The following is a 22,367-nucleotide window of genomic DNA, read 5'->3' on the forward strand; positions in this document are numbered from 1 at the left end:
TGTTGTCCTGTGCTGCCTCTGACCCTTGGACATAAGGGGGAATAGGGGAGGTGACCCTCAATATATTTCCCAGTGTGCTGGAAAGGAAGGTGAGAAGCTGACACTCCTGCTAGCAAACACCAGCTCAGCCACTGCTCCCCCTCCCTAAACGTATCCTCATTGCTCAGCCTCTGCTGAGGTTTTCCAGCTTCTAAAAATATTCAGCCTCTAATTAAAGCATCCGTCTCACTTGCCAGGACAAACGCATCCAGCCACAGAGCTGAGCTGGTCCTGGAGACAGCCAGAGGTTGCCCAGCTGGTTGTCCAGGTCTGGGTACCTTGGGTGACGTCTGGTATTGGAATTTAGTTTGTGATTCCTTGGTATCAAGCTGGTGGCAGCTTTAGGAAGTGGGCTCCTCAGATTTCATTACACTGGATATAAGGAAAAAGTTTTTTTACCATAAGTAAAGTAGTAGTAGTAGTGAGGCATTGGAACAGGCTGCCCAGAGAGGTGATGGATGTCCTGTCCCTGGAGACACTTAAGGTCATATTGGATGGGGCTCTGAGCACCTGATGGAGCTGTGGGTGTCCCCGTTCATTGCAGGGGAGCTGGACCAAGTGGCCTTTAACGGTCCCTTTCAACTCAAATGATTCTATGATTTTCCAAGCCTGAAGTCACCCTGTGCCTTTACTTCCTCTGTGAGTGCTGTGTTTCTGTCGTCTGGATCCTATGGTGGAGAGGGGTCCATGAACAGCATAGGGCATCATGCTGCAGGTGGGGCTCACGTGCCTGTTCCAATGTAGAAGACTTCAGATAGGCTATTTAAATAATTCAAATAACCAGCAAAATGAGAGGAAGCTAATATAGAGTAGAGGAGTACACAAGGTGCAACACAGTGCTCCTGGGGCATTCACAAGGAATTTGGAGAATCCATCTGATAGATTGATTCAGACCCATCACTTTGGGGACCGTATCCTTGCCCTGGCAGACCAGGACAGCAGAGCAGACTGCACAGCCCTGTCCTGTGGCAGGAGAGATCCCAACAGGTTGGATATTAGGAAAAACTTCTCCACAAGAGAGGTTGGATGCTGGCAACAGGCTTCCCAGGGAGGTGGTGGATTCACTGTCCCTGGAGGTGTTCAAGAACTGTAGAGATGTGGTACTTATGGACTTGGCTTAGTGGGCAACAATGGTGATAGGTGGACAGTGGGAGGAGATGACCTTTTCCAGCTTTAATGATTCTATGATTCCATGATCGAGGAGGAGACACAGAAGGAAAACTGTGGTGGAGCCTGGTGGACAGAGACTGTGCCATGGTGGGCACAAAAGGAGCAGCCATGGTATCACAGAATCATGGAAGATCTTGAGTTGGAAGAGACCAACAAGGACTGTCAAGTTCAACCACCTCTATGTGTTGGTCATGGCTTTCCCCTACAGCTCTTAACAGTGCTGGGAGCCAGAACTGGCCTTTCCTTTTGATGGTTGGACTAGAAGATCTTGTAGGTCCTTTCCAACCTTGTGGTTCTATGATTCTATAATTCTATGTCCCCCATGGTTGCCAGACCTGGAGGACAGGGTAGATAGCTTGTGGGTCTCCCCACATCACTCTTTCTGCAAACCCAGCCTTCCAACTCAGCTCCTCACTTGCAGACCATTCCCTAAATCCACACAGACCTTCCCACTGCCTCTAACAAATCTTGGAGCACACACTATAGTATTTGCTCCAGATGCTCTTGTGTCAATTCTGGACACTGCCAAATGTCCGTAACTTCCTTCCAGTCAGCTTATGTGGACTTTGTGAAGCTTTTTAACCTTTCCACTAATGAGGAGCCCAATGAGAAAAGCACAGCAGTTTGGGGATGCAACACCCAGTTCTTGTAGGGCTGAGCAGGGCAAAGGAAGAAGCTGTAGAGGAGTGGCAACAACACACCACATTGCACTTTGGATTTAAACCAGCTACCACCCTCCCATCACTAAGACAATAAATCCACATTTGTTCACCTCCAAATCACTTTATTATATTGTGAGTAATCACAAAGCCTTACAATGCTGCTGAGGTTCTGTAAAAAACAAACTAATACAGCGATGGTATTTGCCAGCCTTTGCTAAGACTTGTTCAGCTAGCAGCTAGAGTGAGATTACACCAGGAAATATTGCAGTCTTCAACTGGATTGTCACATTGGGTTTTAAATTTACCACAGTGGTGCAAAGCCGGTGAATCCAACAGTATGTGATCCCTGTAACCCTGCATCTACATACAGACTTATAACATTAAACAATTCTTTTTCTTAAATTACCTTTTTTTTTTTTTCTGCCAGCAGAAAAGAATTCTCTTAAAAAGGCAAGATCCACTAACAACCACCTCCTTTCTCCCTAACTGCCCCCTCCTTGCACTGCAATTGGCTGCTGTTCTTCTCCAGATCTCCATCTGTCTGCAGGCATTCCCATTGCCTTTTTAAGAAAACCACCGTGTTTCTCATGAATGTGAAGGCTGGTTGAACCTTTCAAAGGCTCTACAAAGGGGCAAAGCCCCCAACACTGACAAAAAGGGTTAAAATCCTACCTTATGCTCTGCCATTGAACCATCACAAAGGAGATGGGTGTAAGCACGTTAGAGGGATTGAAATATCCAAAGTAAGGCGTTGAATCTGGGGTGAGCCCCCTGGCAGTGGCTGGCTTTTATGGGCTCAACAGGTTTCTACCATCGCTGGAGACAAATGCTTTGGGCAACGTGGTTTCCATTTGTGAAGACCTTTGGGGGTGTAGAGATGAAGCACGAGCTCCTCCCAACACTCCCGAGGTGGGCTGTGGACTGGATTTTTGTCTCCATCATCTTCGCATGCACTTCCTCCTTCGGGGGAGGTTCAGGTTGGATAGCAGGAAAAGGTTCTTTGCTGAGAGGTTGGCTGGGGACTGCAGCAGGCTCCCCAGGGAAGTGGTCACAGCACCACGCTTGCCACAGTTCAAGAAGTGTATGGACAACACTCTCAGTCGTATGGTCTTATTTTTGGGTGGTACTGTGTGAAACCAGGAGTCGGACTTGATGATCCTTATGGGTCCCTTCCAACTCAGGATTTTCCATGATTCTGTGATTCCCTCAACCTGTTTCAGAAACTTTAAAGTTGCCCTGGTGCAAGGCTAGGTGTGGAGAACAAGCCATGGACCAGTCTGTGCAGGATCACCATTAACAGCATACCCTCCCATCCCCAGGACAGAGCGTGGCAGATTTGGGTTGGATATCTCCATTGGTGGAGCTCCTACGAGCAGGATGAAGGCTTCATGTACAGCACTGTGCTGCCTTTGCCCACTTTCTCCTGACCTGTAGAAGAGGTGGGATGAGGGGAGCTCCCCTTTGCTTTGCCAGCATTTCAGAGTGGAGGAAAAATGCATAAAGCTCCAAGGACAAAGCTTTTCATCAGATCTCAGTTGGTAGCCAAGAAGCCGTGTGAGAGAAAGAAAAGCCAAAAAACTAGCATGAAAATATACCTCAAGATCCTTCCCGTGATAGGCAAATTGCTCCAGGGCTGCAGGCGTCAGTGCTAATTCTTCCCCTGGCACGTTCTGGAAGTTGCCTCACACGATCCCAGCTGAGCTGCAGATGTTGAGTTCAGCTGGGGAACATCAGCCTGGAGACAGCTTGCTCCGGAGTCCTCTGCGTCTTGGCTGCGTTAAGGTCATTGAGATGAAAACTATTGTCAAAGTTTTCTTCCAAGTTTACCCAGAAAGGAAGGAGGGAATTATTTTTTTTCTTTTAAAGCTAGGCTATGTGGTCTCTCAATTAATCTGCTTGATGGAAGCTGGTTCCTGGGTGAGATGCTTCTCCTTCTTTGCAATGTGTCAATGTCTCACTAACGTCAAAAAGATGGGAGGTTGCCAAGGCTGGACCTAAAGTAATCTGACATACCAAGGATCGAGATGGGAAAATAGGGAGAAAAGAGTGGAAAACTCTCTACTTACTCAGTGTTCATTGCACATCAATGCAAATATCATGTAAAAACCAGCACATTAGGAGCACACTGCGTTCAGGTTTGTCTAGAAATGTTTCTTCAGACTGAAAGTGCATGACAAGGAACAGGGTGCTGCTAATGAAGGCAACATCCAGAAGGCACTTCTTGGGGAATAATAATTAAAAACAGGGATGAAGAATGGGTTTGGAAGCCAACAGCTATGGAGTTGGCAGGTTTTGGGGTGCACTTTGGAGAGGCGTATCTTTGCACCTGCAGACTGGTCTGGGGCGTGGAGTTTTGCACCACAGCAGCTCTTCTGCCCCAAGACCCAGCTTGGTCCTCAGTGTCCATCAGCACTGTTCTTGAGCTATGCAGCCCCAAACACACCGGGTAGAATCTGGGGCCTGCAAATGAGGATTTGCAAGTGTATAAAACCCACAAACAATCAAGTATTGGCATATACAAATATATAAATTATTGACAGTTTTACAAAAGGCACACTGCAAGCCAGCTCAGTCCAACACCTGTGCAAACCCCACGGTCCCCCACCCTCCCACTCCAACTTCACCATCCCTTTCTTTCTCTTTCATCACAAAACGTAAGGCGCTGCTGCTACAGCCCCATGGCTGTCGTGACAGCTGAGGACCTCTTTTTTGGTCAGCCCAATTTGTCGGTGGTACTGTCCTTCTTTGATGGTCTTAAAACACTGAATGTTCTTCCTCAAGGTGATGCTTTTGAGGGAAGGTAGGTATTTCAGCACAGTCTTTGGCAAGGACGACACGCCAGTCCCAGAGAGGTTGAGCTCTTGTATGGAGTTCAGGCCAAAGATAACTTCAGCAGTCAATGACCTTAGGTTGGGATTGTTGGATAAATCCAGAACTTGGAGGGCTGGTAATTCCTTGAAACTGTAAGGAGATAACTCTCTGAAGTCATGGAGGCCGCTGAGGGATAAATGAATCAAACCTTTCAGCCCCTTGAAGTCTCCTTTCTCAATCTTGGCCAGCGGGTTGCCATCAAGATTTAAGTACCGAAGAGGAATGCCTTGGAGGTTTGGCACAGATGTTAGCCTGTTTCCAGAAAGATTTAAGTTCTGGATGTTGGGGATGCTCTTTTCATGGTTCCGTGTAATTTTGCTGAGCATGTTGTTGGATAGATCCACATTCAAGGGTTTTCCTTGACCCTTTGAAGCAAAAACATCCAGCGCTATATCCAAAAGCTTGTTATTGCTCAAATCTATGTCGCCCAAAGGAGAACTGGAGAAGCAGTCCTCTGGAAGGACTTCCAGAGAGTTATGACTGAGATCCAAAGACTCCAGGTAGCGAAGCCTGGAGAAGGTTGTGGAGGAAATCTTGGCGATGTTATTGTAGCTCAGGTCGAGGCTCACCAGGGTGGTGTATCCAGGGCCAGTGAGCATTGATTCATTGATTGTTTCCAGTTTGTTTGAGGACAAATCCAAGTAGGAGGTATCCAGTGGGATTGGGACAGGAACAATGTGTGAGCCTATCCCGCTGCAGTCCACCTTGGTCAGGCTAAAGCTGTCGAAGAGACCAAAGCTTTCCACTTCACAGTGGCAGCCAGGGAAGCAGGTTTTGGTGGTACTGAAACACGGCAGGAGAAGCAGCATGTTGAACCAGGCTAGGAACTGCATCGTTGACCTGGAAAACAAGATGACAAAAATTAGATTTAATTGCCTTACTTTACTGAAGGTGTGCAACAGTTCAAGCTACTCATTCTTCTCTGTCTTTCCAAAGGGATAGATCAAGCATTCTGTTAAGTATTAACTAACCGTAAGTAAATAGCAAGGATGTCCTAAACACCCTATTTCTCATGCCATAATCCCCAGTAGGAATCTTGCAAGATGTCCAAGAGTTCAACTTCCAGGAGCTGGACTGGATGATCCTTAAGGATCCCTTCCAACTTGGAATATTCTATGATTCTGTGAACTGCTAGAAGGCTGCCCATTGCCAGTGGGCTGCATGTCTCCCTCACTTTGACTTCAGACACAAATTTAGACGTGTTTCAGCAGACAGACTCATTGCTTTATGTTATGTGTCTCAAGCCAAACTCTTCTGGGTGGTGGCAGGCAGAACAGACAATGGCCACTTGGCTCCTCGCCTACCATGGGAACCAAGGACAGCTTGATCTACCCCAGAATGTGTTGTGGTGGGCCCTGCCTCTCTCAAAGGCACTGACTGGAGAGAGCCAATTTATTTCACTCACATACTCTGGAGTCTTTGCTAATTAAGCATTCTTTCTGATTAACGATGCTAGCAAGCGAGGAGATCTCTCCACCCCTCTGATTTTGAACCTCCACCATCAGAGACATTTATCTCCCTCCATCATTGTAGCCAGGGGAGGAAGAGAGCTGATCTGTACCTCCCACCTCTGCTGGCCCTTTTCTGATCACATTCTGGCAGCAACTCTGCACAACCACGGGCAACTGCAGCTGCGGGATTTCCAAAGGCAGCCAAAAAAGCTTTTGCTCTGCATCTCTGGAGAGGGTAAATAGGAGCATGTAAGCGATCCTGCAGGTCAGCAGAGAGGGCTGTCCTCCTTTGTTCCAGCTGAAGTCTTGGGAGCTGGCTGCGTGTGCCTTGCAATGTGCAAAAGAAGTGCAAAGGGGAAAATGCCTGGCCAAAATATTGTCCTGATCACTGATATGATTTGTCTGGGAGTAACTCCCACATCTCCTGCTACCAGAGAGAAGGGTTTGGGACTCTGGCCAAAATGCTTGCAACGAAAGCGTTGCTAAAGGCCAACACACAATCCTCTGGGGTACATAATTCTGTAGAAACAACAGAAAACCAGTAAGATGAGCCCATCTTAAGTGTTCCTTGAGAAAAAACATGTGTGAGCAGATGGGATGCAGCGGATACTTCTGCAGACACATTTCCAGATAACTCTTTCTTAATGACATTGATGTCGACCCCCACTCTGGTTCTGTACAGTCAGACCATTGCTCCATTTTGCAATCATTCACCACTGGAAACTAAAAAACCCTCAATTTTAAATGTTTCATCTACAGAGAAGCATCTGCCTTAGTGTCACCCCACTATTAGTGGTGAGAGGCTTAGTGATATCTCTTTTTTTATCTCCTTTCTTACGATCTTACTGGTATCTCTTCTCTCAGATCCCATTAATTAGCTATTCCCACTGGATATCTCAACCTGGACAGTGCTTCTTAACTCCATCTTTGAAACCCCACTTTGTTCCTGCTGGCATGTCATTCATTGTCTCAAGGGGAACTGGATCAGACCCCAGACGCTCCAAAGACACCTCAGTGTGAGACTGTTGAGATGCAATCCATTATTACCAGTTAAAAACTCCCTTATGGAGTGACACAAAGCATTCATAGACTAACAAGCCACTTGGCCAGTAGCTCTGATAAAAGATAGGAGAAATAAAGGTGCTGGTCACCTTCTAGTCCAAGAAAAAGTGTTCTGCATATTGCCAGATAATCAGCAAAGAGCTTAGTCAGGTATGGGCATGCTTTATTGCCGCATGGAGCAATCGATCCAGCTCTTTGAAATGGGGAAAGAAACATGCCACAGGCATTTACAGTTCATCTGCGTACAGCGTGCATTTGAAACCACATCCAATTGCCTTTGGATGGCTGCCTACGAGCTGCTCTGTTGATAAAGGCAGGAGGCCAAGGTATCCCCTTGTGAAAGGGAGATGAGTTATCCTCCTGCAGCACTGGGGACATTCACCCGGAGGCAATGCCACAAGCCTTGGGCCCATTGCCTGGGACAGTCACCAAGGATGTGGGGAAAAGCCACCAGGAGAAAGCGACCAACCCTCAGGCTGGTTTTAACCTGTTCTCTTCAACGACATCTTCATTTCTATGGCTGTCATGCTGTGTGAGTATTTTTGCATCCTGGGAGCTCCCAGGAGCTCCTTGGGATGAAGCATCACTCCCCAAGGCTCTTTATATCTATCTTGTCCTTTCTGAATAACCTGAGTCATCCCCACTCCCCAGGGAGATCCAATGGTGGGTAACAGAGCCAAGGTCAGAGCAAGCTCCCTGCAGGTTGTCAGCCTTCTGCCCCAAATCCCAGCTCCCCACATCTGCAGATTTGCTCATCTCCTGCACCGTCCCTTAGCAAGAACCTCACTCTGAGATTTCCCTGCCAAAAAAACCTTACAAGTCTCTCTGATTTTAAAACCAGATTGCAAAGGAAACCTAGTCTGGGGGAGTGGGATAGAGGAAAGCCCTGCTGTGGTGGTGTTGTAAATTCACACTTCTCACTGTGCTTGTTTTCCTCCTTCTGTGTTTTCCTAAAGACTTTTCTCACTTGTCCAGTGATCCACAGCTGAGACTTTGTCACCTCATAGAATCACGGAGTCATTTATGTTGGGAAAGATTCTTAATATCATCTAGTCTAACCATTAACCCATCATCACTAAACCAAGTCACTATGCACCACATCCATATGTTTCTTAAATACCTCCAAGGATGGAGACTTCACCACCTCCCTGGGCAGCCCATTACAATGCCTAACTTGGCTTCCCATGAAGAAATTCTTCCTAACATCCAGTCCAAACTCACCCCAAAAAACTCCTTTTTACCCAGGTGGGAACTGCTGTCACATCCCACCTTGGACAGAAGCCTATTGAGCAAGGTCTCATCCCCTCGTTCGGAATGAGATGAAGGGGGTGAAATCTGCAAAGGACTCTAAACACATACTTGGAGACGCCTCATCTCTCCCTTGACCAAGATGGAGTGGAATGATCCTTGGTGTACTGCTTCCCACCCCATTCCTGGCTGCATCCTCCAAACCTGAGTTGCATGCAGCAACCAGGATTACAGGAATGGGGAGAATAGGACTTCTCCACAGTAGGTGACAAACAAATTAGGCATGCCATGACTTCCTATGTGGACAGATTGGGTAGAGTTTCCAGATGTTGCCAATTTTCTCCTTACACTTTAGGGAAGTGGTGGCAGAGTCATTGTCCCTGGAGGTGCTGAAGAACCATGTAGATGTGGCACTGAGGGACATGGTTTAGTGGGAATGGTAGGGATGGGTTAAGGTTATGGGCTGATGTTTGGACTAGGTGATCTTAGAGGTCTTTTCCAACCTTAATGATTCTATGATTCTATAGTATTCTATACTAAACAAGTGAACAAAAAGCAAAGTTTTCATAGCAAGGCCCATTCGGCTGCCTTCACTAACTGGGGCAGGGAAAAGGAAAGGCTATTGGAAAACGTAGAAAGCTGTGATAGAGGCCATAAATCCTCCAGGGATGGGAAGGGAAGGGATAGGGACAAAGTTTGTTCTTTCTCTCTAAATACTTGGGAGGCTCTGAGATGCGACTGGGATGGACTTTTTAAAAAAAACATTTTCCTTATTCATTACGTAAAACAAGAGCGATCATCAGGTAGGGCTCTGCATCAGCAACAGCTGCAGATCTCCAGTGTGGACTCTGGCACGCTGAGACCAAATGACGCCACAGCTGCAAACACAGTTGGATCCCAAACATCACAGTGAGCAGACAAAACTGGTTCAAACCAGACTACAAGAGACCATTAATCCCTTGACTCACGAACTGTGAGTCCTCCTGTGATAAAGAAATTGCTGCTGAGAAGGTTTTTTTGTTTGTTTTTGTTTTTGTTTTGTTTTTTAAAGTATCCATTGAAAGTAAAAGTCATCCTGGCTTTTGCTCTTTGCTAAAGAAGGAACTACCATGTGAATACAACAAAGAGGCATATTTAGTCCCCTCTATAAAGCTTATTAAACCAACCATTGCTTCCTTAAGGAGGAGTTGATGGTTGGACTATGATCTGTTGTCTTTTCCAAACTCAATCCTTCTGTAATTCAATGATTTTTGGTGTAAATAGGAGCAAGGTTTCCTGAAGCTGGCTGAATCTTATTTCATTAGCTAGTTTAGGGTGTTGGTTTTGCACTCAGTGTTTGGGTGTAGGGAGAGGAGACCTAATGAGCACCAAAGTACCTGTTGGTTAGGTTTGATCCTGGATTCCAATGGATAGGTCTGGGGGTGTTTACTGCAGTTTCCATAGGTGCTGGTGACAGCAGGATGAGGGTTTGTTTCTTGGCACTCCCTAATTCAACTTGATTTAATGGCTTGCTCCATCAGGAGCTGCCCCTCTAGCCACCCCTGGATGATAAATTATCAGAGGTGGTTTATTAATCTGTAGTGCAAAGCTGCTTAAATATCAGAGCCATGCCAAAAATAAGGAAAGAAGAAAGGGGTGTGCAGCCCCATCTTCTCCTTATCCTTCACCCTATTTTTCCAACCCCAGTGCTGGGCTGGGGGCACCGAGCTCTTGAGATGGCATCATTGGCCCTTAAGGCTCCATGTTGTGAAGAGGGGGCTGAAGTCATCCCAAGGGTGATAAATGCTTTTTCCTCCATCTTTCTGGTCACTTCAGAAAGTCAGAATTAAATGCAGGGCTATACGTTATCTATGAATGCCTTTTCACTTTGATGATTTCTAATAATGGATGTGAAACCACCTCTTTTGCATTCGGTCAGGAACTCCACAACCAAAGGGGAGTCGTTAGCAAGTAATTAACCCGGTGGTATTGGGAATCCTCATTAGCAGGTTATGTGGGAATTACATACAATGGGCAACAAACTGGGGGTGGAAATAACCACACTGTCAAGGCTATCATTGCGAGGCTTGAACCTCACCAAAAAGTGGGGAATTTGGGATGTTGAACAGCTAGAAAAACAAGACACTGCTCCTCATTTTTCCCCAAAGCTCCATAATTTCCACTTGCTTTTGTCAACTCTGGACATGAAGAAGCTGCTGAGCCAAAAAGCAATGATTAACCAGCACCTGGGACTGCTCCCTGTCCCTCGTGGTGATTTTTGTTAGCAAAAGCAAAGCCAGATGAGCCATAAGCATCAGAAGTGTTTCACAATCCCAAAACAAAACCAAGCAGCCTTTCACCCCACCGGGCTGCAAAGAAGACACATGGAAATGGTCAACAGGGAGCCCAGCACCTCCAATCCCTACAGCAAGCATCACAGCATGGGTTTGTTGCCATTGGGTTAAATGATGTCCCTTGCTCTGCTCAAGCTGTCCCTGCACTATTTCTTTTTTAAGTTAAATAATAACAATAATAATCCTTTCTTTACAAAAGAAATTGAGAGCCCTTTTAAAATAATCTTTGCTCCAACTGTTCATGTCACAAATCCCATCTGCTCTGCAAGAAGCCAAGGGTGATTTATCATCTGAGTGCTTAAACAACTAACAGTTTATTCCACTTATGCAATCCCCCCAGCACTGTCCCAGGAGGAAATCAAGGTGTGTAGGGGGGTATTTTTGGCTCAAACAAAAGGAAACCTGTGTGGGCAGGTTTGCCAGCCCATAAGGCGTGTTCCAGCTGAGTTACATCTGCTGCCAAAATAGGGCTGGTTCCTGCTCTCAGGTTATAACTGTTTCTTGTGGTGGGGGGAAACGATCTCCTGTGGCTTTTGAAATTGATTTTGCTCACCAGCCTCACGCAGAGCTCTGCTTGTGCCTGGAGGAGGCAGTTCTAATGCAAGAGCATCGTCTCACCATCACCTCCCGGCCACAACGTAGAATCATAGAATCACTAAGGTTGGAAAAGACCTCTGAGATCATCCGGTCCAACCACCAACACATCACGTCAACCTGACACCAAAACCAGGTCCACGTGGCTTTGGGAGCATTTTCAGCGTGGGACATGAAAACTGGGAGCAGCACCATCAGAATCAATTCCCAACACGATCAGAGCAGATGAGCAAGAGGGATGCAGGAGCTCAGGGTCTTCTCCAGCTCCAGCATCACCCCTGCGGGTGATCACACCAAAATGAGAGCAGCTATTTTGGCACAACCAAGCAGACAGAGCAGCCATTTGGCACAGCATCTTAGAGTTTCTTGGGCATATCATGCACCCTTGATGTGGTTTGCTTTCAGCAACTCTGGTGTGATGGTTTAAGTAGGACCGTGATAGACATGGATGGGTTCTTCTGGAAGGGATGAGCTGGGTGGATGGAAAGGAGATGGGCATGGATGGGCTTCTCTGGAAGGAACGAACTGGGTGGATGGAAGAAAGATAGATATGGACAGGTTCCTCTGGAGGGAATGAACGGAGTGGATGGAAAAGAGATGGACATGGATGGGCTCCTCTGGAAGGGATGAGCCAAATGGGCGGGAGAGGAGGGACAGTGCTGGAAGGTGAGATCTCCCAGGGCGATGCCTCTGCTTCTCGGTGAGACACAAATATCTCACCCTGCACCCTGTACCTAAGAAGGTTTTCTTTCTCTTTCTCTTTGAAGCTACAAGTCCGCTATCCAAATGCAAGCTTTCCTCCAACAGCACGTCAGTCCCTTGTGCCATGCCACAGTGACACGAAAACCCCAGGGAAAAGAAATCTGCCCCAGTAGGATGCAGGGGCAAGAGCCTCCAATCCCAATAGGAGGACTTTAAGAGGATCCCATGCTTTAGCTCTCTGAAAGGCAGCAAATCCCAGTGTCCCTTCTCCTCACAGCCCTCCCTTTTGGGATGTCGATAAGGGAGGGCAAATCAGGGAGGCAGAGTTAGGCTGGGTGTCCTATGGTGCTGCCCTGGCTCCGAGCTTCTTTGTGGGCTTTTTATTTGTTTTTTGTGGATCCCTCCCCCCCAGTAATCTCCAGGCTTCTTTGCTGCCTATGGCTGTCAGTGTGCAGCTGCAGACCCTCCACCGAGGAGATAATAAATACAATCCTGGCTGTCATTTTTGCAAACAGCACAGCTGGAGGCTCCAGGCTCCTTCCCCTCCCAGCATTCCCCAGTGGCAATAATTCTTGCAACGTGACCACTGTGAACAATGGGATGCTCAGTATGGGGGCTGCCCAGCAGAGCATCACTGGGAGCTTCAGGGGCTGCCTCCATCCCAGTAAAGCACTTGAGATATTCTCTCTGCCCTGTAAAATTTGGGAAGGGACTTGGGGAGGGAAAATGGGTTCTGGGTAGAGCTAACAAAGGCTATACCAGCAGGGCATTGTTCCCACTGTGGTTCCTACCCTAGATGCTCCTTGACTTCCTTAGTGATCACAGAATCACAGAACAGTTTGGGTTGAAGGAGTTTGGGTTGACCTCAAAGCCCATCCAGACCAAGCCCTGCCATGGGCAGGGACACCTCCCATAGACTAGATGCTCAAAGCCCCATCCAAACTGGACTTAAATGCCTCCAGGGATGGGGCACCCACAGCTTCTCCGGGCAACCTGTGCCAGGGCCTCACCATCCTCTGAGCAAGATATTTCCTCCTAAGTCTCTCTCTTCTTCTAGTTCCTCTTGGATAGTGTTTTGGAGAGAAAGGTGACAGTGGTTGGTCCCAAGACTGAGAGGTGAACAAAAAGGTACCACCACAAGCCTCAAATCCACCACTTTAACCCCATGATGAAATTCCCCTGCTCTCAGCCCATGGGGAAATTCCTGTCCAACACCAGTGTGCAACACTTTTATCATGTCACAGACATGACCTGTCACCCAGGATACACAAAAAAACCCACTGCCATTTACCATTTAACCCTGCATTAAACCAAGTCCTAGCCTAATTTGACTCAATTCTGCTCAACAGCTGAGTAAGACCCAGAATTTACAAACTGCAACAGCCCATTGTATGGTTGGCCATTGTTTAGTGGGCATGGGTGATGGGTTGATGGTTGGAGTAGATGATCCTAGTTGTCTTTTACAGCCTTAATGATTCTGTTATTCTATGGCCAGCATGGTGCTGGCTCCTTGCTCCGTTTTATCCTCCAAAGCAGGTGGGGGCTGCCATGCAGTGTGCTGCAGACACCAGAGATAGAGACATCCCAGTGGGATATTTGGGGACAGTTCAGAACAGCAATGCTCACCCAGAGCATGAGCCATGTTCAGAGCTCCTCCATGATCCTGCAGTCCCATGAGCCATAGATCTAGCTGCACATGTCCCTGTTCAGAGGTGATTTGGGGCTAGGAATCCATCCTGCCCCACTAGGAGAGTTTCAGACATGATGGGTGTAAGGAATCACATTGCAGGCCCATCCACCCTAGCAGGGCTTTGCCTCTAAGTCTGAATTTTTCCTGGTGATCTCACATTAAAAGTCAAATAAAAAAAGTCTTTTTCTCCTCAGCACACCTCAGAAAAAACCCTCAGGAATCATCAGTAGCCCTGATGGGGAGGAATCAGAGCCCTTAATCTCCAAGCCACATGCTGTCTCCTGGCCCCAAGAGGACCCACGCTTTGGTCCCAGTAGTGGGAACCACGTTTCCTCCAGCTGCACTTTTCCTCCCCCCTTAAAGATAGGTCTCTTCCCCTCTCCCTCGCACCACAACCAGGCACGGAGCAGGGGAAGGCAAGGAGTCAGCATCACAGACAGCAAAAAAGAATCACAAGGGGTGGGGGGGGGGGGGGGAAGGGGAAGGAAGAGAAGCCCCACAGATGCCAGCACTCAGCTGTTACACACAGCACATGGCCCTCTGCTAGGCTGAAGGCATGATAAAGTGCTTTTTTCCAGCTTGCCACCGCTCCGTTTGGAGCCTGGTTAATGCAACTCAGGAATGTCCCGTGCTGCGGCGGCCAGGTTGGGATAATCCCCTGCAGTCTTTTGAGATTCTCAGCGAATGCATTTCCTCCCCCCCCCCTCCCCTCTGAGAGTCTCGAATCCTCCGAGAAGCAATGGCAGCGGCTTCCAGGAAATTAAAGAAAAAAAAAAAAAAAAACAACCAAAAAAGTAAAAAAAAAATAAATTGCAATAGGAACGAAAATCCCAAGGCTTCCTCGGCCAAGAATGAATGGCACGGAGCCTGCCATACATTCGTCTCGCTGGGTCCAGGTGCCAAGTTTTCATACAAGAAAGGGCTTGCTCGAGCCAGCCTTTATCTCCTCCCGGCCCCCAACATCTCGCTGCTCGGAAGTTTCTTTTGAAGCCGTTCCAGGCTGTGAGTGCTGTGGCTGCTGCCTGCTCCAGCCCCACTGTATTGGTGCAACGGGGTCGGGAGGGCTGTGGACAAGGATGCCCCTTGTCTTATATCCCCCCCTTCAGCCTCTGCTTGGGGAAAGGGGGGAGGAGGGAGAAGAGAGTGAAAGAGGAGAAAAAGCAGTTAGGGATGGAGGGAAAAGTCTGAACCTCAGGAAGGCAGCGCCTCACAGTGCCTCACCTCCTTCTCTTGGCTCCGTCTCGCACCGGGGTGGGTGGCACACAATGCTGTCACTGCAGCGCTGGGTGAGTGCTGGATGCTTCTTCCTATATCCCCAAAAAGAAAAGAAAAGAAAACAAAATGAATGAATGAATTTTCTACCTTTTGTTTGTTTGGCAGCTTTTTGCTCCCATCCTTTCAGTGCTGTTATATTTCCTTGCACTCAGTCTGAAAAAAATAAGGATGCAGCACACCCCCTCGCTCAGACCTTGCAGTCTTCCCTGCTGTACTTTGCTATCAGAAATCACGCTCCCCTGGGATGTCACATCCTTCCTCCCTCCAGGCACTTTGCAATCGCTCCCTGCGTGCAAGCTGCTCCCATTCATTCACTGCCGCATGTCTCCTGTCTCCGGCAGCACCCACCCTGTGCACCCGCTGCCTCTGCATTGGGGATAGGGAGAACCGACACAGGTCAGCGCTGTTTATAACCCACGTGTGAGCAAGCACCTCCCGTCCCACGGCCTCCCAAGGCTGGCACTGCCTCCCAGGGGATATAAAGGGACCAAGAGCTGCCATGCCCTGCCCCAGTGCAGAGTGACGTTGGCTGCCGACTCGCTTTGCTTTGGCACCGCAGGGCTGCCCGGAGCAGCCAGCCAAGTTTAACGCTATCAATCCTCCCGGGGATGTACTCTTAGAGCATTGCCACGGTGCCTCTCTAAGCTTCCCTTTCTGCACCACCCGTGCTCACATAGCACTGCAATCAAACCCCGCGTGCCTCCGGACGAGCGCGGCAGTGGCGATCAATGCGATATTTCAGCGCGATGCCGGCAATGGGCACCGACTGCTTTCTGCAGAGCAATGGCACAGTGTCCACGAGAGACAAGTTTCCTACTGTAACTCCAGTGAATGCTCTCATTCAGGCTGACGGCAGCTGATTTATCATGGCAGGCACCCGGGGAAATCCTCTGTCTCGGAGCTGCCGCGACCAACACCAACAGCTCAGCTCATAGAATCATAAAGCCACTCAGGTTGGAAAAGACCTCTAAGATCATCTCAGTCAACCAACAGTAGAACCCTTAAGGTTGGAGACCTCTAAGACCACCTTGTCCAACCAATCATAGACTCATATGCAAGGTTGGAGAAGACCCCTAAGATAACCCCATCCAACTAACCATAGAATCACAGAATCATTAAGGATGGAGAAGACCCCTAAGATAACCCCATCCAACTAACCATAAAATCAAAATCATTAAGGATAAAGAAGACACTGAAGATAACCCCAACCAACTAACCATAAAATCAAAATCATTAAGGATAAAGAAGACCCTGAAGATAACCCCATCCAAATAATAATAGAATCATTAAGGATGGAGAAGACCCCTAAGATAACCCTATCCAACTAACCATAGAATCATAAAGGTTGGAGAAGACCCCTGAGACAATCCCATCCAACTAACCATAGAATCATTAAGGCTGGAGAAGACCTCTAAGACCTCTCGTCCAACCAACCACGGTTCCATCTCATCCAACGGTGTACCTCCCCAGGCTCCAAATACCTTCATTGCCAACAAATTGCATCAAGGCTCTGCTGACCACAATGGGGAACGCCGGTTAACGGAGGCAATGCCACTTCCCCATGACCAGAACCCCTCTCTCCATCCCAGGGCTTCCCACCCATCCCAGGCAGAGGAGTGGAGCTGACGGGGCTCTTTGTTTCGGGAGGGCTGACATGTGTTGTGGTCGGCTGCACTAATAAATCTGCTGGCCTCTGTGTCTCTTAATGACTGCAGCATTAATACGAAGTTTCCATGGTGCTGCTGAAAAGTTTACAGGGTGTGTGCGTTATCAAGGGAGCCCCGTGCTTTCTGACCTCCTGCTTCAAAAGTCATAACAGTCATAACCAGCAGCTGCTTTTTCTTTTTCCTTTCCTTCTTTTTTCCCTCCTTTCTTTTTCTTTCTTTCTTTCTTTTCCTTACTCTCTTTCTTTTCCTTTCTTTTTCCTTTCTTTCTTTTCCTTTCTTTCCTATCCTTGCTTTTTTTCCCCCATTATTTCCTTCTTTTTTTCTTTCTTTTTCTCTTTCATTTTTCCCCTTTCTTTGCTTCTTTCTTTCTCTTTTTTCTCCTTTCTTTCTTTTTTCCTTTTTCTTTCCTTTTTCCCTTGTTCCCTTTTTTCCTCTTCTTCTTCCTTTCTTTTTTCCATTTATTTTTCTTTCTTTTCTTTTCTTTTTTCCTTTTTCTTTCTTTTTCTCTCTTTTTTCCAACAGAACCACACCACCACACAAACCCAAGGCTGCTTCCTCTCCCTGCCCCCTCCCCAAACACACCTTCCCCTCCAGCTTAATCCACTCAGAGCCATGGGAAATTCCCAGGCGGGAGCTTTGCCGTGCCCGTATCTCTCCAGCAACCTCTGCACCCTCCTCACCCATCCTCTCAGCTTTGCCTTCCCTTTTTCCCCCCATTTTTTTCTCCCCTTACCTTTGTGCGACTCCTGGGAGCCTCTATAGCTCAAGAACGCCGCCAAAAATAAAATCGAATAAAATAAAATAAGGGAAAAAAAAAAATCCCTTCTCTCGGTGCTGGGAGGGGAGAGAAGGGGGGAAGAGGAGGGGAGACAGGGAGCCCTGTGTGAAATCGAAGCGCTGAAGCCGGGCACGGGAGGCGGTGCGCAGCCTCCAGCTGCTGCTCGGATTACTTTGCAGCCGTGGCAATTCCGAGCGCTCCGCAGCCACCATTGCACGGAGGGAGGAGATGGGAGGAAGAGAGCGGGGCTCGGGAGGGGTCGTACACCCCGACCTCCCCGCTTTGGGGATGGCCGCAGCGGGGAAAAAAGTGCTTTGCCTCCAGCCCAAGGCTCTGTGTTTTCACCTCCCCATCCCCTCTCCGCTTTTTGGAGCAGATGACCCCTCACCGCCGCACCGCCGAGATCCCACGAGTGGCAAAAAAACCCCCTCAACACACCGCAAAAGTTTTCCCACTCGGAGACACTGCGGGTGGGGGAGGGGAGAACCCCCATCGATCTGCCCCCGCCCGGCTCAGCGCATCCCCATCTCTCCGGGGCGGCTCAGCCTTTCCCCCCTCCCCCCCCCAAAAAAAAAGTAAGAGAATTTGGGATGGGTGATCCTCCCCACACCCCGCAGCTCTGCGTCGGGAGAGGATGGGGGAGGCACTCACCAGGACCGGGGTACGTTCCTACTCCTACGGGCACGCAGCGCCGGTTCCCACGGCGGGGAGCCGGCAGCAGCACAGCCTGGGGGCCGGGAGGCTCCTTCCTCCCTCCTCCTCCTCCTCCTCCTCCTCCTCCTCCTCCTCCGCCGCCGAGGCGTGCAGCTGGCCGGGCAGGCGGGCTGCCCCCTTCCTCGCAGGAGGAGGGAGGAGGGAGCTCAACAGATGGCTGCACACAAGGGAACATCTGGGAGGAGGAGGAGGAGGAGGAGGAAGGAGGCAGGACTTGCGCTCCGCTGGGCGACTCCTGAGCTGATAGACCCCCCCCCCCCCTCCCCTTCCCTTTATTCCTTTGTGAACTTAATTCTGGAGTGACCCCTCAAAAGGAATGGAGCTTTTTGCCTGACCCCACTAAAGAAATATGGCTTTTTTCCCCACCTTTTTGGAGAAAAAGGGAGTGTGTGTATTTGAAGCTGGCTTTGCATCCCCTGGGTAAAATCCCTTATCACGGAATCAGAATATCCGAAGTTGGAAGGGACCCACAAAGATCACTGAGTCTGACTCATGGCTCCACACAGGACCACCTCTTGTAGCCCCATTGCTTTTGTGGGCTGACTTCAGAATTCCCCTCAGCTCTTTTTCCTGACCTGTATTCATAGAATCATAGAATCATTAGGGTTGGAAAAGACCTCTAAGATCATCCAGTCCAACCATTTGCCTATCATCCATTCCCTCTAACCCACGTCCCTAAGCACCCCATTCACAGGAGTGGGTCCTATACCCAAATGCCTCCCACATCCACATTTTGGATGTGTAGGGCACACACCCAGCAATCCAAGGTACTGAGACGTGGTTAGTGGGCATGGTGATGTTGGGTTGACAGTAGGATGAGATGATCTTGGAGGTCTTTTCCAACCTTAATGATTCTACGAGTAGGCATGGTGGTGTCATGCTGACAGTAGGGCAGGATGATCTTGAAGGTCTCTTCCAACCTTAATGATTCTATGATTCTATGAGCCGGACAAGACAGAGACAAGGGCTCACCAGCCCCGTGCTGTAAACTCAGGTCCCATTTGGGGAGACTGTGGGTGTTGGTTTGTGGTGCACTGCTCTTGGCTCAGCACCAGCTGCTGCAGGAGACTGGAGCTAACCCCTGAAATGTGATAAAGCAGAACAAAGAAGGCAGAACCCCACAGTCTGGGGAGCAGAGAGGCTGAATTCGTTTGTTGTAGGGTGAGCAGAGTTTCTCGATGGTTGAGTTTGATGGCCCAGAGGTGGCTGGGCCCCATTTGAGTTGTAATACTGGAGAAAGGAATGGGAGAATGCTTCTTGTTGTGGTTCTGTGGCAATATTTGGACAAAGGGAAGGGGACCTTGAGTTCATGAGTCACAGAGGACTCGTGTTGTGGCTGGCTAAAACACACACCTCACCCTAGGTGTGACCCGTGGCAGGTCCCAAGCTGTGTTTCCTAACACGTTTTGGATTAAAAGGCACCATCAGTAAGTAATGCTGGGGCTTTGAAACGCATCACATTCCCCATAGCAATAACAAAGGATCGCTCTGCCCCATCCATTGACACCAGTGTGTTGACGAGATTGGGAGTTTGGGATTCCATCAGGTTGTGACCACTCTGCCAAGGGGAGGACAGAGGAAATCTGTGCTCGGGACTCAGCTGTACCAAACGCTATGTGGGAAAACCCCGGGAAAACCCCTTCCTCTGAGTTATGATTTTCTCTCTGAAGCTGGCAGCGGTGTTGCAGCCATGAGCATTCTGCTGACAGGATCCATTCCCCGAGGTCTCTGCACCGTTCATTTTTATAGCTCTGGGTAGGGGAAGTTGCTCAGCTGAAAGCTTTTGTTTAATTTTCCATTTTGCTCATTTTTCCGTTCCTCTCTGTGGGCCTTTGCCATCTCCATGTTGGCCCCAGTAAGGGAAAATGCCAGTTTGAGGCTGGGGGAATTGGGAATTAAATCCTACAGCTGAGACAAACTCCAGCACTGCCAGGTCTGGTGATTTGAAATGAAGAAGTGAGAAACATGAAACCTGGCTTCAAACCTCAGGATTTTGCTCAAGAAAGATCTTTGAATAGTTGTTTTCTTTATTTGAAGCCTATTGCTTTGCTGCAAGCTGCTGAAGATTGAGTGCTCAGAAAGTCTGTTGCTCAGATGAAACAATAATGAACTGAGTGGTGTTCTGTCTTGAACTTTGAATGTTAAGAGATGTTAATAAACTCAAAGGGCTGGCAGTGGGCAGTGTGGGTGAACTGGGGGTAGGGGTTAGCAGAGATGAATGGCAAAGTGATGCTTGGTGCTGGTGTGGTCCATTGCAGTACCAAGAAACGCTCCATTGCAAAGTGTCTCAAACAGTCCATAAAGGCATGCTCCCTACAGCAGATCAAACCCAGTTAATTATCATGATAATACCAAGATCATTTTTACAGGGCGTTTAAGCTCACCATTCCTATTTGCCATATTCTCTTGAGGGAAAAAACATTTTTTTTCCCCAGTTTCCCAGTTGTGTTGTCTTCAAAGCTGATCCTTCCCAAGCAAAGCCCACTGTACTGTGCTTGGACAAATTTCCCTCGCTATCTCAGAAAGGTGATTGCCTAAATACACTAGGGTGGGATGAAAGAAGAAATGGATTTACCTGGGGTTATGCAGCACCAGATGGTGGTAGGACCTCACCTGGTGTTCTAGGCACTGGCCATGCATTACCTACCCCTTTCTTTTCTTTGGGAAAGCAGGTGAGAGCAGTTCCACCAAAATGCTTTCAGTTTATCCTGATTCAAGGCCAGGTTGGATGGGGCCCTGTGCAGCCTGATCTGGTGGGTGGCAACCAGCTCATGGTAGGGGTTGGAACTGGATGGTCTTTAAGGTCCCTTCCAACCTAAGCCATTCTACGATTCAGGTCTGGAGATCATAAGGCATCATTCCCAAATCAGTTCAACCAGGGCCACGCTGAGCTTAACTCCGACCATGTGTTCCCGGAAGGCTCCAACTCGGTTTCTTGTTTCTCATTGTTTGATGAAATCATTCCTCATTAGACGTGATAAAATCCAGGAAAATATTAATCCAAAGGAGAGATATCTGAGTAATTCTGACTTTCTCCTGAATAAATTCCAGTAGATACATGCCAGGAAAGGAGTTTAAGAGTCAATGAAGATGACATAAGATGGATTAGTAAGAAGAGCTAACGTTGGAGTTTTGCCCCATGATATTTGAATCCCCCTCTGAAATCTCATTTTTCTTCCTCTTATGCAATCTCAGAAAAGAGGTTTTCTCATGCACCAAACTTGGAGAAAGTTAGAGTGCCCTGCAGTTCCTAGCTCTCATCTTTTTGCTATGAGAGGGACTGCACACGAACCTTCTCCTTTGTGGCTGAGGTAGATCATAGAATCATAGAACAGCAGAATTGTAGAATCACAGACTGGTTTGGGTAGGAAGGAACCTCAAAGCCCACTCAGTCCCAACCCCTGCTATGACCAGGGACACCTCACATAGACCAGATGCCCCATCCAGACTGGCCTTGAGGACTGACATGGACAGGGCACCCACACCTTCTCCAGGCGGCCTGTGCCAGGGCCTCACCACCTCATGGTGAAAAAATTATTTCTAATGACTAATTTAAACCTACCCTCTTTTAATTTTAAACCATTTTCCCTTGTCCTATCCCTATACCCCTACAAATAGTCCCTCCACAGCTCTCCTGTAGCCCCTTTAGGCACCAGAAGACCATTGTAAGGTCTCTCCAGAGCTTTCCCTTCTCCAGGCTGAACTCTTTAGCAGAGGTGTTACAGCCTCTAAGCATCCTCATGGCCTCAGTGGTTAGATACATACAGCAGATCATTTGGGAAGCTATCCAAACTTGGTTGTGCTTGATGTTATTTCTCAACAGGGAGCACCCACAGCAGCAGCCAGCATGATTACTTGTGGATGAGTTTAGTTCTTGCAAAAGATTAGCAAAAATGCAATAGAACCAAACAACCGCCAACAGTTCCCACTGGCAACATGTAAGAGAGGTAGGTCTATCCAACAGCTGTAGGAATGTTTTCCATCTTGTGAGAGTCCTGTAGGAGGTCAGAACTGCATCCCTACAACACGACACACCCACTTTTCTCCACTTCTCAGATGTTGTGGAGCCCAAATTGCCTGTTCAATGGAAGCATGGAGTTTTTTTATCTAG

General features: G+C 48.2%; 1 protein-coding gene across 11 annotated transcripts; it reads right to left on the reverse strand.

Moving 5' to 3' along the window:
- Positions 1-1,972: 1,972 nt before the first annotated feature.
- On the reverse strand, positions 1,973-18,447 carry TSKU (tsukushi, small leucine rich proteoglycan). 11 transcript variants are annotated; one of them, NM_001396320.1, is made up of 4 exons: positions 18,194-18,444; positions 17,498-17,526; positions 15,044-15,129; positions 1,973-5,582 (listed from the first exon to the last, which is right to left on the reverse strand). In NM_001396320.1, the coding sequence occupies exon 4, from the start codon at positions 5,573-5,575 to the stop codon at positions 4,517-4,519; it is 1,059 nt and encodes a 352-aa protein (NP_001383249.1). In that variant the 5' UTR covers positions 5,576-5,582; positions 15,044-15,129; positions 17,498-17,526; positions 18,194-18,444; the 3' UTR covers positions 1,973-4,516. The 11 variants fall into 11 exon arrangements, with proteins under 11 accessions (NP_001383249.1, NP_001383250.1, XP_046798357.1 ...); XM_046942401.1 differs by having other exon boundaries at positions 1,977-5,582; positions 17,498-17,520; positions 18,194-18,447; XM_046942409.1 differs by having other exon boundaries at positions 1,977-5,582; positions 15,044-15,136; positions 17,498-17,520; positions 18,194-18,447.
- Positions 18,448-22,367: the final 3,920 nt, after the last annotated feature.

This window comes from Gallus gallus, chromosome 1 (assembly GCF_016699485.2).
Source record: "Gallus gallus isolate bGalGal1 chromosome 1, bGalGal1.mat.broiler.GRCg7b, whole genome shotgun sequence".
NCBI lineage: Eukaryota > Metazoa > Chordata > Aves > Galliformes > Phasianidae > Gallus > Gallus gallus.